This window comes from Heloderma suspectum, chromosome 3, assembly GCF_057233095.1.
Source record: "Heloderma suspectum isolate Gila_16-S chromosome 3, 16-S_ref, whole genome shotgun sequence".
In the NCBI taxonomy this organism is placed as follows: Eukaryota; Metazoa; Chordata; class Lepidosauria; order Squamata; family Helodermatidae; genus Heloderma; species Heloderma suspectum.
In genome coordinates, this window is record NC_139460.1 from 38,343,296 (window position 1) to 38,359,560 (window position 16,265).

Sequence of the window (16,265 nt, forward strand, 5' to 3'; positions counted from 1 at the left end):
AGGGCTGGAAGAAAGGGGATGGCCACCGGAGTGGGCAGGTCCGTCAAGATGGCATCAAATACCAGATCATGGAGTTATTGTGGAGATTGTTGTACCTCGATGCCCAATGATTGAGCCATTCTAAGCACCTGCTCAGAGAAATGGCCCATGTCTTCGGAAGGCGAGGCTCTATCCCATGTCCCAACGACATCATCTGGTGATGAGGTTGATGGGGGAATGGAGGAATAGGAGGAGTCTGATTGGTAGTCCTCTCCGGATTCCTGTGAGTGGGCAGGGCGTAGTGCCACATCAGGTGCATGACGTGGAATTGAAGGTGGTGGGGCCTGATGCTCCCAACTGGGTTGTTGTACTGCTAAGGACGTAGAGCTCCTCAGTACCAGAGGGGGAGGGCAAAAGACGTCCTGAGTGTCGAAACCAGAGCGCTGTCCAAGCTGAAAGGGAGCACGCGATGGAGAAGTAACTCCTAAGTAACAGGATCGATCAAAGAAGAGGGTGGGGTCCCTCCGGAGTCTCCAGTCTGTATCCGAGTGCTGTCGGTGGGGAGGAGACAATGAGGCTGAGAAACGGTCCCAATCTCGGGATGGAGAGCATGAGCAATCACGGTCATATCGCGCCGGCCAACGATGCTGACGGTATCAATCCGGAGATCAGTATCAAGGAGGCTGTCGAAGTGAAAACACAGGTTGATACCGAGGTGACTGGATGTCATAGCGACGTGGTGTTGGAGACCTGGATCTCCATTCCAGGGCTATTAGAGCTGGACGGGGTGGTGGGGTTGGTGTGTCCCTCAACTCACCCTCCGAGATCGTGGAGGTCAGGTCCAGACAGTGTGCATGGTGGGCACGACACGAATTGGAGAGTCAAGTAGAGGAAGAGGAGGCAGTAGGTCCCGCTCCTTTTCCTGCTGTTCGGAGGATTTCTTTTTCCTCTTCTTTTCCAGGGCATCCGCTGCCAGTTTAGGGCGTTTCACCCATTTTGAGAGCTTTTTTGCTGCCAGGCTCCTTCCTGGAGTGGGTGGATCTACCCGAACCGGCTCAGCGGTTAGCGGGGGAGAAGACTTAATTGCAGGAGCCACCTCTGCGCTTGTGGAGGGGCCACGACGGGCTGGTCCCTGGGAGTTTGGGCCTTAGGCACGTCAACCGCCTGAAGGGCCCGTTGCCACAGGCTTTTAGTTGATCAGCTCTATTCTTGCAAGCCTGCTTCGATAGCAATTGGCAGTGGTGGCAAGATTCAACCTTGTGGGTTTCTCCCAAGGAAATAAGACACAAAGAGTGGCCATCCGAAGAGCGCACCTTACCACCACAAGCCATGCACCTTCTGAACAGAGCCTTGGGGGCCAAACGCCGAAGGAGAAAAAATGCGTTGCTGCCGAGGCGGGCGACACTCTCCAACACTGTCGACAATTGACGCTCTCGTTATAAGATAAAGAAGAAGAAGGTAAAGGAACAGGTTTTAGATAAGATAAAAATGCAGCGTGACAGAATGTCGAAAAGTTCCCCACTAAGTAATGCTAAGACAGTCAAAAAGGAACTGAGGGGAAGGCAGAAACCCACGCTATATATGCCACAGGCACTGGCGGAGGGGTTCCTGCCAAAAAACTCTGCAACTTTGAAGTTTCCTGAATGCGTTTCCATGTAGGCGCAGAGCTCATATGTGTGATGCACAGAGACCACGAAGAAATATTGTTGCATATGAAATTACCTTGAAGTGTTTTAACTCTTCTTTTTCAAAGATTTCTTTAAGAATCACATTGTTGATTTAAAATATTTGAATGGAGAAAAGAAAATATTAAAAGTAAACTCATTTAACTAAATATATAAAACCTCTGTAATTCTTATTTTATTAGTATCAACCAGGAAATCAGATGTTCAGTATTCTCCTGAGGTTATACATAAACAAATGCAAAATTGAAGTAAGAATCTTAAAAGTCAAAATTGTATAACAAAACAATACTCCATCAAAAAGTGTAAAATTACAAGAATGCTTTTTTTAAACACTGGCACTTGAAAACCATCATTTTATAACTACAGAATTGCCAATCAATCCCCAAATTAGTCTGCAGGAAAATGTGAAAGAGTTAATAACTGCCAGCACTTTTACTGAATATGCAAAAATCTTAACTTTGGTTTTCAAAGCAACCTATATTTTATCAAATCAGAGGTCATTAGAATACCATGTTACATTTCACACTGAAATGAAAAAATGTATTTTTCTCTCACAGCTATTTTAACTTACAAAATGGGCAAATATCAAGAATGCGTTATAAAAGACTAACAGAAAAAGATACATCTTATCTCATTTTAATTTGAGACAATATAAAATTTTGAAAATGGGCTAAAACTAGTAGTTCTGAAAACATGAATTTATACAGATCAAACAATGGTACCACTTATAGAAAACATTAATAAAGTAAAATATTTTCCTGTGGGACATTTACTACCAGGCGAGTTCATGGTATAAAGCCCACAACCATCACTTGACATGGTATCCTAAAAGGATTACAGCAATTTAGCATTTAACATTACCTGCTTAGGTAGGGTACACTCACCTCTGTATTCAGGTATTTGCAAATACAACTCTCATTACCAGCCAATGAAGTCACACATGTAAATTCCTCACAGATCAATACAAGAATATAGTCCTCCAAGGACACTAATTTGATTTTTCCCCTGGAAGCATTCCATGCCACAGAATTTAATTATATTTCTCATCTTTCCCAAACTGGTAAATTTACACAACTCAGTAGAATATTGTATGTAGCAAAAGCTGAGCAAATACGGATTGGCTAAGAACAGGTGTTTTAATTTAAAGAAGAATTCTGACCTGTTATATGACAAAAAATCCTGTTTTGCATATGCCTGTATATATTTATTTTCTACCCTATCATGATTATGTAGGGCATGTAGGTCAAAGCTCTTGTATCAGCTTACTATATGAAGAGACAACTAATTTTGACGTGACTCCAAAAGGGCATAACATAAAGGATGGATGAGCTTTCCAGAAAAAAAGAAAAATATTGACGTTACAAGGGCACCTTTTAAGAGGACAACGATACTAATTTAAAAAAATGTATTTACTTAGAAGCAATCAGAATGTCAACAGCTACAACTTTTTTTTCAATTACAGAGTGGTATTTAGTTAAACAGAACAACTATTATTTTTATGATGCAGACAACTGAAGATCAATAATGAACTACATCCGCGTGTGTAACTAATTTGTGCTGTGCACCAACAAGGAATCCGTTTTAAACTTCCATGCCAATTTACAACCCCCATATTGTACTAGGCAAGGTTAGTGGCCACCGAGATACCACTAAAGGACAGGGCTACCAAAAGACACATGTGGTAGCATGTTAACTATACAAAAAGAAAAAAAAGACACTGTACAGTTTTCAAACAAATCTTACACAGCCTGATGCTTATTTTTTTCTTTTTAAAAGGAGTGAATTGTGTACAGGGGGTTTAAATGCTTTTATAGACAAGAAAAACTGATCTAAACGGAGGCTTATTCATCATCATCCTCATCCTCATCCTCATCATCTTCTTCCTCATCCTCATCTTCATCCTCTTCATCCTCATCCTCATCATCTTCCTCTTCCTTCTTTTTCTTGCTTTTCTCAGGCTTTGGAGCTATTTTTTTGGCTACTTCAGGCTTTCCCTTAGCCCGGTATGCAGCAATATCCTTGGAACAAAAACAGCAGAAGCATTTTAAGTTATACAATGTAAATCCCTTTTACAATGGGGTGAATGCATCTTCAATTAAATGCACACGATCCACATTTGACAAAATTGTAATTCAGAACCTATAACTTATTCACATGACAGTCTAACATTTATACTATTACACATCACTGAAGTATAAGGAATCGGCCTAATATCTTATCAACAGAAAATTTCATGCACTTCAATTAAAGAGTAGACAGTGCCACCTTCAGCATACAATACATCTGTCTTTTTGAGTTGCATGCGACTCAATAAACTAAACCTCAAAATTTATGGAATCCATGTTTTCAAAATGCCAGGTATTCCAGTTTAATTATGAGTGTTTTCTTAAAGAAGTAGACAGATTAGTTATGGCTTTCAAACAGATTCTTTACCTGTAATTAGTCCTCGGCGGGAGCAGTCCTATGGCCACTAGACACTGTGTAGAGGGCAATAGGATATGCTGTTTTCCAGGAACTGACCTTGGAGCCTGCGCTCTGAGGTCAGTTCCCGGAAAAACTGATCTCCCCACATGTCCGCACTGCCTCGGAGGAAGTGTGGAGAAGCCCCCCCGCTCCCCATGCTCGAAAGAGGAGTGCGGAGCAACTGAAAAGGGGCGGGGGGTGTTCAGGGACGGAGAGCGGTGCTGTGTGTACGACACATCCAATGTGTCGTACAGCAGCCTCCTCTCCCAGTCACACCCACCCGCCCCACAGCTAGACAGCCAAAAAGGGCTGTCTAGCAGAAAATAGCAGGGCAGGAGAGGCAGGGAGGGAACGATCCCCCCCGTGCCTCTCCTGCCTTGCTTTGGATAGGCGGCCACCTCTGAGTTCAGTGGCGGCCGCCTATCTTGATAGGATTGCGCCTTAAGTGTCCAAATAGTCAAAGGCATCTAAAATGTCCACACAACACATAGGATCCGTCTTGCTGATTCAAAGCAATGCATGACTTGTGCCATTAGTGCTAGACCTTTCCCAGTATCAGACTGTGGGGTCAAGGTGCTCGTACCATGGTTTAATTCATATATTACATTTCTTCAATATACTTTCCCAGCTAAGAGTAGCTTCATATGTGGTATGTTTTAGTCTTAAAGGAACTCCAGAGTGCAAAATACATTCACATCTTATAACGTGTAAAGGTCATGAAGATTCAGTGGATCTCCCTTCCAAATACTGATCTTTTCCTGCTTCTAAGTATTTTATTAGGATCTCTGCTGAATCTTAACATGTACATCCTTAACACTCAATTTAGTACCTGGGTATCATTCCCCAGGACCAAAATAAGAATATGAAGTTGACCTGAGACTCTTTCTATGAAACACTGCATTCAACTTCCATTGAAACTACCTGTCTAATAACATTCCACAACCATTAAAAATAAAGAAACCCACTTTCTACAAGACACAGCTGTTACCATAAAGAACAATACAAATTATTTTAAAATATAGCCAGTTATGTGTGTTAGTATTTATAGCACATTAGTGCTTAATTAAATTTCGCTCACCCTGGCCACAAAAGTGTTTGTTTGTTAGATGAATCAATCCCACAACTAGGTGTTTTTAATACTGTGACTTCCAAAAACACTTACTTGAAAGTATGTTCAACTGAGTGGGGTGGGTTTTTTTAAAGTCATATGGGGAGGGGGATATTTCAGAGAAAATGCAAGCATACATATAGATCTATTCCTCTCAACATTAATTACCAACATTTATTTGATGACACAAAAAATAATTGGAGTGGCAAAAATTACATTTGGAGTTTACCTTTTCATACTTCTCCTTCAGTTTAGCAGCCTTCTTTTCAAAGGGTTGCTTATCATCTGCAGAAGTATTATTCCACATCTCTCCAAGTTTCTTTGCAACATCCCCAATAGAAAGGCCAGGATGTTCTCCCTTGATTTTTGGACGATACTCAGAGCAGAACAAGAAAAATGCTGAACTGAAAATTAAATTACAAACACTTAGAACGTAAAGGTTAAACTACTGAACTAGGCATAGCAAGTTGGGAATTTTTGGTACTACTCACAAAGCACTTTTTAACAGAACAGACTGATAAAAATAAAACACAGTGCAATGCTAACTCTCTGCTATTCAACTGTTAATCTTTTGGATGTGAATCAGTGCAATATTGCTATACAACACACGCTAACCATAAAAAAATACTCACGGAGGCCTCTTTGGTGCATTTGGGTCCTTGAACTTCTTTTTTGACTCTCCTTTAGGTGGGATGTAAGTTTTCATTTCTCTTTCATAACGAACCTTGTCAGCTCGTGCCATATCTTCAAACTTTCCTTTCTCTTTAGCAGACATAGTCTATAAAAATAATTCAGTATGTACCCTCAATTCAAGATTATATCCAACTCCATTCTAGAACTGTATATATTATCAGTGAAAGTGTTTTCTGTTCCTATACCAAACAGCTACTTGTAACTGCATATATTTATCTACTGTACTAATATTTTAAAAAACTTACCTTCCACCTTTCTGAACATTTTTTTGAGAACTCTGAAAAGTTCACTGAAGCGTCTGGGTGTTTCTTCTTGTGCTCTTCCCGGCAGGTTTGCACAAAGTAGGCATATGAGGACATTTTGCCTCTTGGCTTTTTAGGATCACCTTTGCCCATTTTTGATGATTTCTGAAAGATATAGTAGAAACCTTGAAGACCTAGTTTGGGTTTCCATGCTATATGGTAGACCAAGAAAAACAAGCCATTAAAAGCTGGTCAAACTAGCGTTCTGAACGGTTTTCCTTAATACTTACATTACTTGCTGTTTTCCATTCTTACATATCTTCCTGGACAACTATTGTGGCAACCAAATGATTACACACCAATAATTGCAAATCTGTATAAAACATGGCACTTGATGTTATATGATGACATTAAAAGATTTGCAGGCCTAAAGTCAGAAGGCAAAACTCCTAAAAGAAGCTAGTTTCCAATAATTTACCATCAAGAGGTGAAATCCAGTGATGTCTGTCTACCAATAGAACGGATCCCCCCTCCCCCCTGCAGCCCCCCAAATCTCTTCAGAGAGTTGGGGGATCCTCTAGAGAAGATCTGGTGGGGATAAGGAGAAGTCCCACTGCACAACTGAAAGTCTACTCATGCAACACTGATGGAACCCAATCTTATTCATATTGCCAGTGTATTTGCAGATGAGTGGATATACTTGTGAAGATGCCACCAGTGATAAATTTTCCACCTTCAGAAATTTCACTATTATTTTCTTGTTAATTATTTCTAAAAATTAGACCAGAGTCAGAACAATCTGTACTAGAAAAACTAAGAGGAAAAATTATACTAGTGCTACCCCGTAAATAGCTGATGTGCTATTCCCTAACTGCAACTCTTGCATATATATACTTATAAATACACCTTGCTGAGGTTCAGCAAGACATGCACAAAACTGACCCTCGACTGTAGACTAATTTTCAATTACTACTGTTAGCAGCAAACAAGACTAAAACTTGTGAATCCTCTTCATCTACTTTGCCCTTTTAAACTATGCTGCAAAACACACACTTAGGGCGCAATCCTATGGGTTGTGCCCTGGGTACTTGTAAGCCCCTGAACGCAGTATCCTATGCAGAGAGGGAGGCACCTTGCACCTCCTGCACTGCATTTTAGCTAGACGGGCAATTTTGCCTGTCTAGCGGAGGCTTCGGGGAGGGAAGGAGGCTCGGGCAGCGATGGAAAAAGGCATAAGCCAGCCACCCCAGCCTCCTTCCCTCCATGCTCCCAGGAACACTCCCTTTCCCCCATCTCCACGCTCTGCTGACCAGTTCTCTCTACACTAGCTATAAGGGGGAGGGGGTGGGGAGTGCAGTCTCCTGGCTCCGCGCAAGAAGCCCTGTCTTCGAGTGTGGAGCCAGGAATCTGAAAAATCTTATGTCCCCCAGATGCTATCTAGGGGACATAAGATTGCTCCCATAGCTTATAACTCCAGTTCAAAAATCCTTGTGCACAGCAGTGACTTACATGGAGGGATGCGTGCACCTGAACAGATGTAGGGACAGTGAGCTTCTGACAGTATGAATCGCTTATTTGACAATGGGAGGGGACCAATTCTAGGCCTCCTCTAGTCATGGGTGCTGTCAACAATGACACTTGAACTAATACAGCAGAGATCACTGCGCATGCAGTACTGGTTCTGGGATTCAACACCCTGCACAACAGGGGCGGGAAATCTTTTTGTCTGTCAAGGGCCACATTCCCTTGGGGGCTGCATGCTGGCAGTGGACGGGAGCTGGAGCCAAAAGCAGGTGAGGCCCTCCCTTTTCTCTCTCTTCCTGCCCACACAGCAGGCTGCTGCTGAAGGCATGGATCAATTTTTCCCAAAGTCTTAACTGATCACCTGCAGAGAGTTTCCCTGCATCTTTCTCACCCTTTGGGCTCCCTCCCCCTTGAAATCAAGCCAAGGACCACAGGTTTCCTACTCATGCTCTACATCCTTTCATGTACATGGGACCCAATATAATAAGGTCACCCTTGTTATAGCAGGGTGCTTAACTACAAACACCAATAAAAGAGTACAAGAGCATCTGAGAGTCTGCTTTATTATAGCATAAGCTTTCATGCCCAATAGCCTACTTCATCTGATGAAATAGACCACTACCTACAAACGCACATGACACAATGAAAACAGTTTCTAAGGTGCCAGACCACTTTTTGCAAATTAAGGGTAGACTCACATTTTGGGAGCTTTTTTCAAACCAGATATTTTTTTTTTATGCCCCATCAACCCCTCTGGCAACTGGTTGTGTGAATATGTTTGTTCTAAGTCCATGTTCTAGAACACTGGGTGGGGAAGGGATAAGGTGAAGAGGGAATACACCAAGTCATGGCCTTTTTAGACTCTAAACACAGTGAGCATATTTACGTAAAACAGTCTCCATGTGTCAACTCAAACCAAGCAGGGCAGGGGGGATTTGGCTGAGGGAAAAGCTCTCCAGAAGATGCCATGTGAACCAGACCTGGACTACTCTTCTGGAATTATGGACAGATCCAGCAGACATTGTGTACTTGGACTTTCAAAAAGCTTTTGAAAAAGTCTCTCACCAAACGCTCTTGAGTAAAATTAGCAGTCATAGGATAAGAGGATGGGTCCTCTTATAGATGTGTAATTAGTTTAAAGGACAGAGAGGGAAAAATGGACCCCTCTCACACTAGAGGGATGTAAGAAGTGCAGTCCCCCAAGCTATCAATGGCTACTTGTCATAACTATATGCTATCTCAAGATCAGAGGCATCATGAATACCAGTTTTGGGAGGGGGGCAGGGGACACAGCAGGAGGGCTATTGCCCTCACATCCTTCTTGTGGGCAACTGGTTGGCCACTGCTGGCTAGACAGTCCTTTGGTCTGATCCAGCAAGGCTCTAACATTCTTCTATCCTATTTCAAAAGCCCAATTTCTCATATTTGTGATGAGATTCTCTCTCTTCTGAGGAGTAAACATTGCTAGGGCAGACTAGCTTTCCCCAAGCTTATTCATGACTGTCTACGAAAGCACTTCTCTACTCTCGTTTGCACAACTTGATTAAGGAAATGTGCAGTTCTAGCCTGTATTGCCACAGAAAGCAGTGTTTCCTATCAGTTTGGCATGTGGACAGAAAAAGATTTGTGCTCTCTGACTAAACACGTCCGGTCTAAAGTTTCTGTCAAGTAAACAAGACTTAAAAGCCAATGCTCCACATGCCTACACTGGAAGATGGAGTCAGGGAAGGGGCTCCTAGAATTGAATAAGGATAGATGGGTGATGGGGCTAACTTGGTAACAGAAAATAATAGAACAAGAAATGGAAGACCTTAAAAGATAGAAATGGGGGACCTTACAGTTACACAATTTACCTCAGAACTCCCTAACTAAAAATATTTAAAATGCTCATGTCACCACTTAAGCCTTTGCTACATTACAGGAAGAGCTTAAAAAACAACACTTAAGCCCTCTTTTTAAAATGAATTTATGTTTTAAAAAAACCCTTTCACACCATACTAAGTATTTTAGTCATGCTTTATTACCAGTTTTATTTGGATTAATTATGGACTTGGGGGGGAGAAAAATGGTTTTTGGTATGGTACCAGAAAAAGACAAATCTCCAGCTATTTAGGAGGGGGAGCAATTCCTAGCAAAGACTACACTGCTAATAGAAATTAAATACCGGGGAGCAGATTTGCATCTCTTTCTAATAACTGGCTGGCTATGCGCTGCCATGAGCATATTACTATAAGTGTCCTGGCTGCAAAGGCTGCTCCGATGTGCTTCGCCTACAAGGCTCTGCGCGCCTGACAATATATATAGCTACAACTGTACTGCTCAGGGATCTTCCTCTGTCTCCGTGTGCTTTAATACATGAGGAGGAGCGGGGAGATTTTACAATGGCGCAGGCTTCTGCCTAAGGTCACCAGCGGCGGCAGCGATTCTCCTTCCATTTTGTGCAAACGCCGTGCTGATGAGAGAAAGTCCCCTTGAAATGCGCTCCGCGGGCGCTCCGCTGCGGCGGAAAGGCCGCGCTTTCCGCGGGTGCGCGGGGCCCCGAGCCCCGCTTGCTCGTTCGGCAGCAGCTATAGCCAACAGCGCTCCCCTTGCCGTGGCTTTGCAGCACCCGCTTAACAGGAAGCGAGGCCGCTTCTCGGAATGGCCGCTGCTCACAGAGAATATGGCTCCTTCCTTCCTTCCCTTTGTGTGTGCGCGTGTGTGTGTCGGTGCGCTCTGTACTCTGGCGCACACAGAGCCACTGCGAGCACTGGGAAGGGGGGCGCGTGTCATTTGTACGAACGGCCGCCACAGCCCCCACCTTTTCTTTTCTTTTCTTTAAAGCTCCGACTAAGCCCCTTAAAAAATTCACCCTTCGCCGGCCGTCCAGCCAGCCAGTCAGCCAGTCAGTCGCTGGCCTGGGCTTTTAAACGGTCCCCGGCGCTCTCCTCGCCCAGGGAGAAAAGGCGCCTTGAAAAAGTTCCCCTGAACTGCGCCCCCGCCCGTCCGCGCCTCCCCCTGCCTGCCGGCCTGCCTGCGCTCCAGCCAGTCAGGTCTCCCTCTCGCCTTGTTTTCTCTCTCCACACGGCTCTCGTCAGCCATGTTACAGCAGGCGCAGCTCCCGAGGTGATTTATCGCCCGGAGGCCAGCAACGCCCAGAGACGCTCCCGCGGGTCGACGTCGCGGGGAGACCTCCAGCCGGGACCCCCCCCCCGCCGCCCTCCCCCCCCCGCTCCCCCACTCGAGACCAGCCGGGCCCCGCCGAGGCGTCCGCGCTGAGACCGACCGACCGACCGCCCCCCCGTCAGCCTCTCTCGCAGACTCTGCAGCAATGGCTCTATGTAGGCTGTGCTATGTACGCGGCTTGTTCACACTCAGCCCGCTTTACGCCGGTCGCCGGGCCGAACAGGATCAAGCCTCCACGCCGCCGCCCATCCACGCGGCTGTTCAGCGCCGATCCTGGTCATGACTATATATATGTATCTATCCGAGCACAAGCAGGCGGCTTTTCCGGCATTTATGGTCCCCTTCGCCCACTTCTCAAACTCCCCAGCTGGAGGGCTCGGGGTGGTCTTTTTGCAAGGCACGTTTCACTGCCCTTCCGCCACACACACACACACCCGGCGCCCAAGGGGCTGTGAAAAGTGGGTGCTCAATCCCACCCTCAACCCCCCCCCCCGCTTTGTGTGTGCGCGCGAGGAGCGAACCTTGCCCCTCGCACGCACCCCGAAGCCTGCACCGTTCCTCCGGCTCGGAGCGTTCTGGTCTCCCGACGAGCCCGCAAGATACTCACCCCGTGCTACACTCCCGTGCACTCGGGGATCTCGGTTCACACAAGTCGCACACTCGCACTGGCCGCCCAAGGCTGCCTGGATCTCGTATGTAGCCCAATGCACTGCAATGGCTGTGAGCGGGATCGATACGCAGCCTCCTCACTCTCTCGGCACTGGTAACATTACTCTCAACACAGCCCTCTTTCCATTGGCCGCCGCCGAGGCAGGAGCTAAGCTGGTTGGAGGAACGCCTTCCATTGTCCTGACCAGAGGCGGCTGGGGATTGGACACGGCGGGAGACACGTCACCAGGGATTGAAAGGGCGCGCAAATATAAAACTGAGCGAAAGGGAGATGGCTGAGGCGGGATGCACAGCTCTGAGGTTGAGACTACTGCTGTAGCGCTATGTATGAAGAGAGCGGCTCATAGGCAATCACATAACGCTCGGCATAGGCAAAAGGAGGTTGGTTGCCTTAGTTGCATAGCCATTCCTACCGCCAAGTAAGCACCCCCGTAGCCTGTATAAAGGGTTCTGAAACCAACCCGTATACCGATCTAGTCGCTGCTGTTAGAGGCAGAAAAAATAATAAGTAATTCTTTAACACTACTTCCCTATACTAACTAACTAAATGGCCCAGGGGCCTGAAAAGTACACAACGTGCCAATTAACTACCTTGGATAGTTTATCCCAACAGGTAAGGAAAGTAGCACAATAGTCATGCAACAGCTAGTCCCGTTTCTATATGAATAAATCGAGGTCCACTTACACACTTATTAGTGAGAGGCTGCTACAAATTCAGTACATAGTGTTGCTAAAAGCCACTTTCTCTTAATGCTTTCTTATGCACTATTTTTTACAAGGACAGCTCACAGCAAACTTTTACAACGAAGTAAGCTATACACATACTGCACTAATGCAGGAAACATTGTCTGATATCCCTCGATTTTAGAGGAGTTTCACAATCTGCTGTCATGCTTGCAGGTCAGGTGTGGGTTTCAGGAATGCAGGATATTCATAGTCACAGGAGTGAGTTTCTTTTGAAATATATTGTAGGCTGATATTTTAAACAAGTTTAAAACTGCTGCCACAGTAGCAGAGCTGTAGCCACAGGATATTACACATTCACTTGCTGAACATTCTTTTTAAAAACATACGCTCTTTATTCCTTTCAGAGATACAAGGGGAAGGGTTTAATTAGTATTTGATCTAATTGTTCAAGGCGCAAACCTGCTCATATCTTTCAATGTTATGTCAAAATGCAAGGCTCTAGGATGAATGACAAGTGGTTGTCATTCATTTTATTAAATTTTAGTATGTTAAATTGCTTTAGGTTTATCAGACAATTTATATTTGGGGTTTTACCATTCCCACTGACTCATGGTAGACTCCCCAAATACCCTTATGCACAGCCCACTAGGTTGGGCCTCAGGTGGGCCTCAGTGGGAGATCATTCCATAATCGGCAGGCCACTGATAAGACCTTGTTGCCACCTTCTGAGCCTCTTTGGAGGTAGCACTTGGAGGACGGCCTCAGATGTTGATTGTAGTGTTCGTGTAGGTTCATGTCAGGAGAGGCGCTCTGTCAGGTATTCAGTCCCAAGCCATTTAAAGCTTTATAGGTTAAAATCAACCCCTTAAAGCAGGCTCGGACACAGGCAGCCAACGCCAGAGTGCCCAAATTGGTGTTATATGCTCAGACCTTCTGGTCCCGGTTATTAATCTGGCTGCCACATTTTGTACAAGCTGCAGCTTCTGAACAGTCTTCAAGGGCAGCCCCACATAGAGGTCAATGCAGTCATCTAACTTGGAGGTTACCAGAACATAGATTACACAAGCCCTGTCCAGATAGGGGCATAGCTGGGCCACCAGCTGACACGGGTAGAAAGCACTCCATACTACTGAGGCCAACTGAGCCTCAAGTGACAAAGATGGCTCCAGGAGAACCCTGAAGCTACAAACTTGCTCCTTCAAGAGCAGTACAACCCTATCCAAAACAGGTTGAGCATCCTCCATCTGGTCAGAAGAACCACCCACTAGCAGCATCTCAGTCTTGTCTGGATTGAGCCCTCATCCAGTTCGTTGTTGCAGCCAGGCACCCATCTAGCACATTCACGGCCTCACCTGATGAAGATGAAAAGGAGAAGCAGAGCTGCATGTCATCAGCATACTGATGGCAACACACTTCAAAACCTCAAATGACCCCATTCAGCAGTTTCATGTAGATGTTAAATAGCATGGGGAACACAACCAACCCGAGTAACATCATACTGTAAAATTCACAGGGCCAAGCAATATTCCCCAAGCACCACCTTCTGGAGCTAGCCATCCAAATAGGAACAGAACCACTGCAATGCAGTACCCCCCTCTCCCAGCTCAGACAGTCACACCAGAAGAATGCCATGGCTGATGGTATCAAAAGCCACCGAGAGATCTAGGAGTATCAACAGGGTCACACTCCCTCTATCTCTCTTCATCATACAGGGCGACCAAGGCTGTTTCTGTGTCAAAAACCGGCCTGAACCCAGACTGAAATGGATCCAGATAATCGGTCTCATTTAAGAGAGTCTGGAGCTAGTTGGCCACCACCTGCTCAAGGACCTTGCCCAGGAAAGGAACATTTACCACTGGCCTATAGTTCTTAGATCTTCTTGGTCCAGAGAGGAATTCTTCAGGAGTGGTCTCACTGCTGCCTCTTTTAGGCAGTGATTGGTTGCACTAGGAACTCTCTGTCTGGAAGCACCCTCTCTGTATCAGTGTCCCACATCCTTAGGAGCCAATAATGTTGGTAGGGACTCTCCATGCATTTGGGACAATCCAAACATTACAATCCCTGTGTGGAACTGCTGTCAAAACATTTAAGCAGCCTCCCATATAACCATAATTGAGAATTAACTCTTCAGCTAAAATCAGTGATGCCACACTTTGAGAAGGTTAAACACAAGGTAAATAAGGCAAAAACAATCTGACTCATGCACAATTGACAGGTAGTGAGAAATCCCTTTACAATGAGATAAGAGCCTCCTCTCAATTCAATACTGATGTGATATTAATAGTCTTTGGTCACCTTGCACATCTAAATAGGAATGAGTATTCTGCCCACTGCATGTCCCCAAACAATTAGCCTCCTGGATGTGCCACCTGAGTCTCCCACATTTGGTACATATAACACTAGGAAATATATAACTATAGCTAGGAATATGTCATAATGTCTAGGCAGAACACCAGTACTATTTGCAGGAATATTTTAAAGACCTATGTTGTATATACTTTGGCTACATAATGAGAAGACAGGATACCCTGGAGAAGATGCTGATGCTAGGGAAAGTGGAAGGCAAAAGGAAGAGGGGCCGACCAAGGGCAAGGTGGATGGATGATATTCTGGAGGTGATGGACTCGACCTTGGGGAGCTGGGGGTGGCGACGGCCGACAGGAAGCTCTGGCGTGGGCTGGTCCATGAGGTCACGAAGAGTCGGAGGCGACTGACCGAATAAACAACAACAAACGTTGTATATAGTGTTTTCAAACCAGGATTTCTAACATGGTGACCCTCTGTTGCCAGAGGATGTACAATCATCCTCATCTTAGACTGCAATCCTAAACATACATACTAGAAAGTACGCCCTATTGTACTTTGGGAGACAGACTACCATGTAACTATAGATGTTGATTGTGCTGAATCCTTAACTCTTTTCATATGTGCTAATGGTTAAGTTTGCTTTAAGACCAAGGTAACTTGTGTGTAATTGTTATCTTATAAGATGAACTTTTAGAGATCAAATCGCCAACATTCGCTGGATCATGGAGAAAGCAAGAGAATTCCAGAAAAACGTCTATTTCTGCTTCATTGACTACGCTAAAGCCTTTGTGTGGATCACAACAAACTCTGGCAAATTCTTAAAGAGATGAGGGTACCAGACCACCTTACCTGTCTCCTGAGAATCCTGTACGAGGGTCAAGAAGCAACAGTAAGAACCGGACATGGAACAACCGATTGGTTCAAAATTGGGAAAGGAGTCCGACAAGGCTGTATATTGTTGCCCTGCTTATTTAACTTATATGCAGAGTACATCATGAGAAATGCGGGGTTGGATGAATCAGAGGTCGGAATTAAGATTGCCGGGAGAATTATCAACAACCTCAGATATGCAGACGATACCACCCTAATGGCAGAAAGCGAAGAGGATCTAAAGAGCTTCTTGTTGAGGGTGAAAGAGGAGAGTGCAAAAGCTGGTTTGAAACTCAACATTAAAAAAACGAAGATCATGGCATCTGGTCCCATCACTTCCTGGCATATAGAAGGGGAAGAAATGGAAGCAGTGACAGATTTTATTTTCTGGGGCTCCAAGATCACCGCAGATGGTGACTGTAGCCATGAAATTAAAAGATGCTTTCTCCTTGGGAGGAAAGCTATGGCAAACCTAGACAGCATAGTAAGAAGCAGAGACATCACCTTGCCGACAAAGATTCATATAATCAAAGCTATGGTTTTCCCAGTAGCAACGTATGGCTGTGAGAGCGGGACTATAAGGAAGGCTGAGCACCGAAGAATTGATGCTTTCGAACTGTGGTGCTGGAGAAGACTCTTAGGAGTCCCCTGGACTGCAAGGAGGTCAAATCAGTCCATCCTAAAGGAAATCAACCCTGAGTGCTCATTGGAAGGACAGATACTGAAGCTGAAGCTCAAATATTCTGGCCACCTAATGCGAAGAGAAAAGTCACTGGAAAAGACCCTGATGCTGGGAAAGATTGAAGGCAAAAGGAGAAGAGGACAGCAGAGGATGAGATGGCTAGATAGCATCACCAATGCGATGAATATGAA

The 16,265-nt window shown here is 44.9% G+C and overlaps 1 protein-coding gene across 11 annotated transcripts in view; it reads right to left on the reverse strand.

Moving 5' to 3' along the window:
• Positions 1-1,817: 1,817 nt before the first annotated feature.
• The window catches only part of HMGB1 (high mobility group box 1), a 33,796-nt gene continuing 19,348 nt past the window's right edge, over positions 1,818-16,265 (reverse strand). For 8 of the 11 annotated variants that reach the window (XM_084842966.1, XM_084842968.1, XM_084842959.1 and 5 more), the window contains 4 exons: positions 6,174-6,335; positions 5,868-6,013; positions 5,465-5,639; positions 1,818-3,682 (listed from right to left, as the gene is read on the reverse strand). In XM_084842966.1, coding sequence (XP_084699092.1) covers positions 3,506-3,682; positions 5,465-5,639; positions 5,868-6,013; positions 6,174-6,323 — 648 coding nt within the window. In that variant the 5' untranslated portion in view covers positions 6,324-6,335 and the 3' untranslated portion in view covers positions 1,818-3,505. Of the gene's footprint in view, positions 3,683-5,464; positions 5,640-5,867; positions 6,014-6,173; positions 6,336-6,460; positions 6,544-10,739; positions 11,586-16,265 lie in introns of those variants that run through there. The other 3 variants (XM_084842963.1, XM_084842958.1, XM_084842957.1) reach the window with 3 other exon arrangements.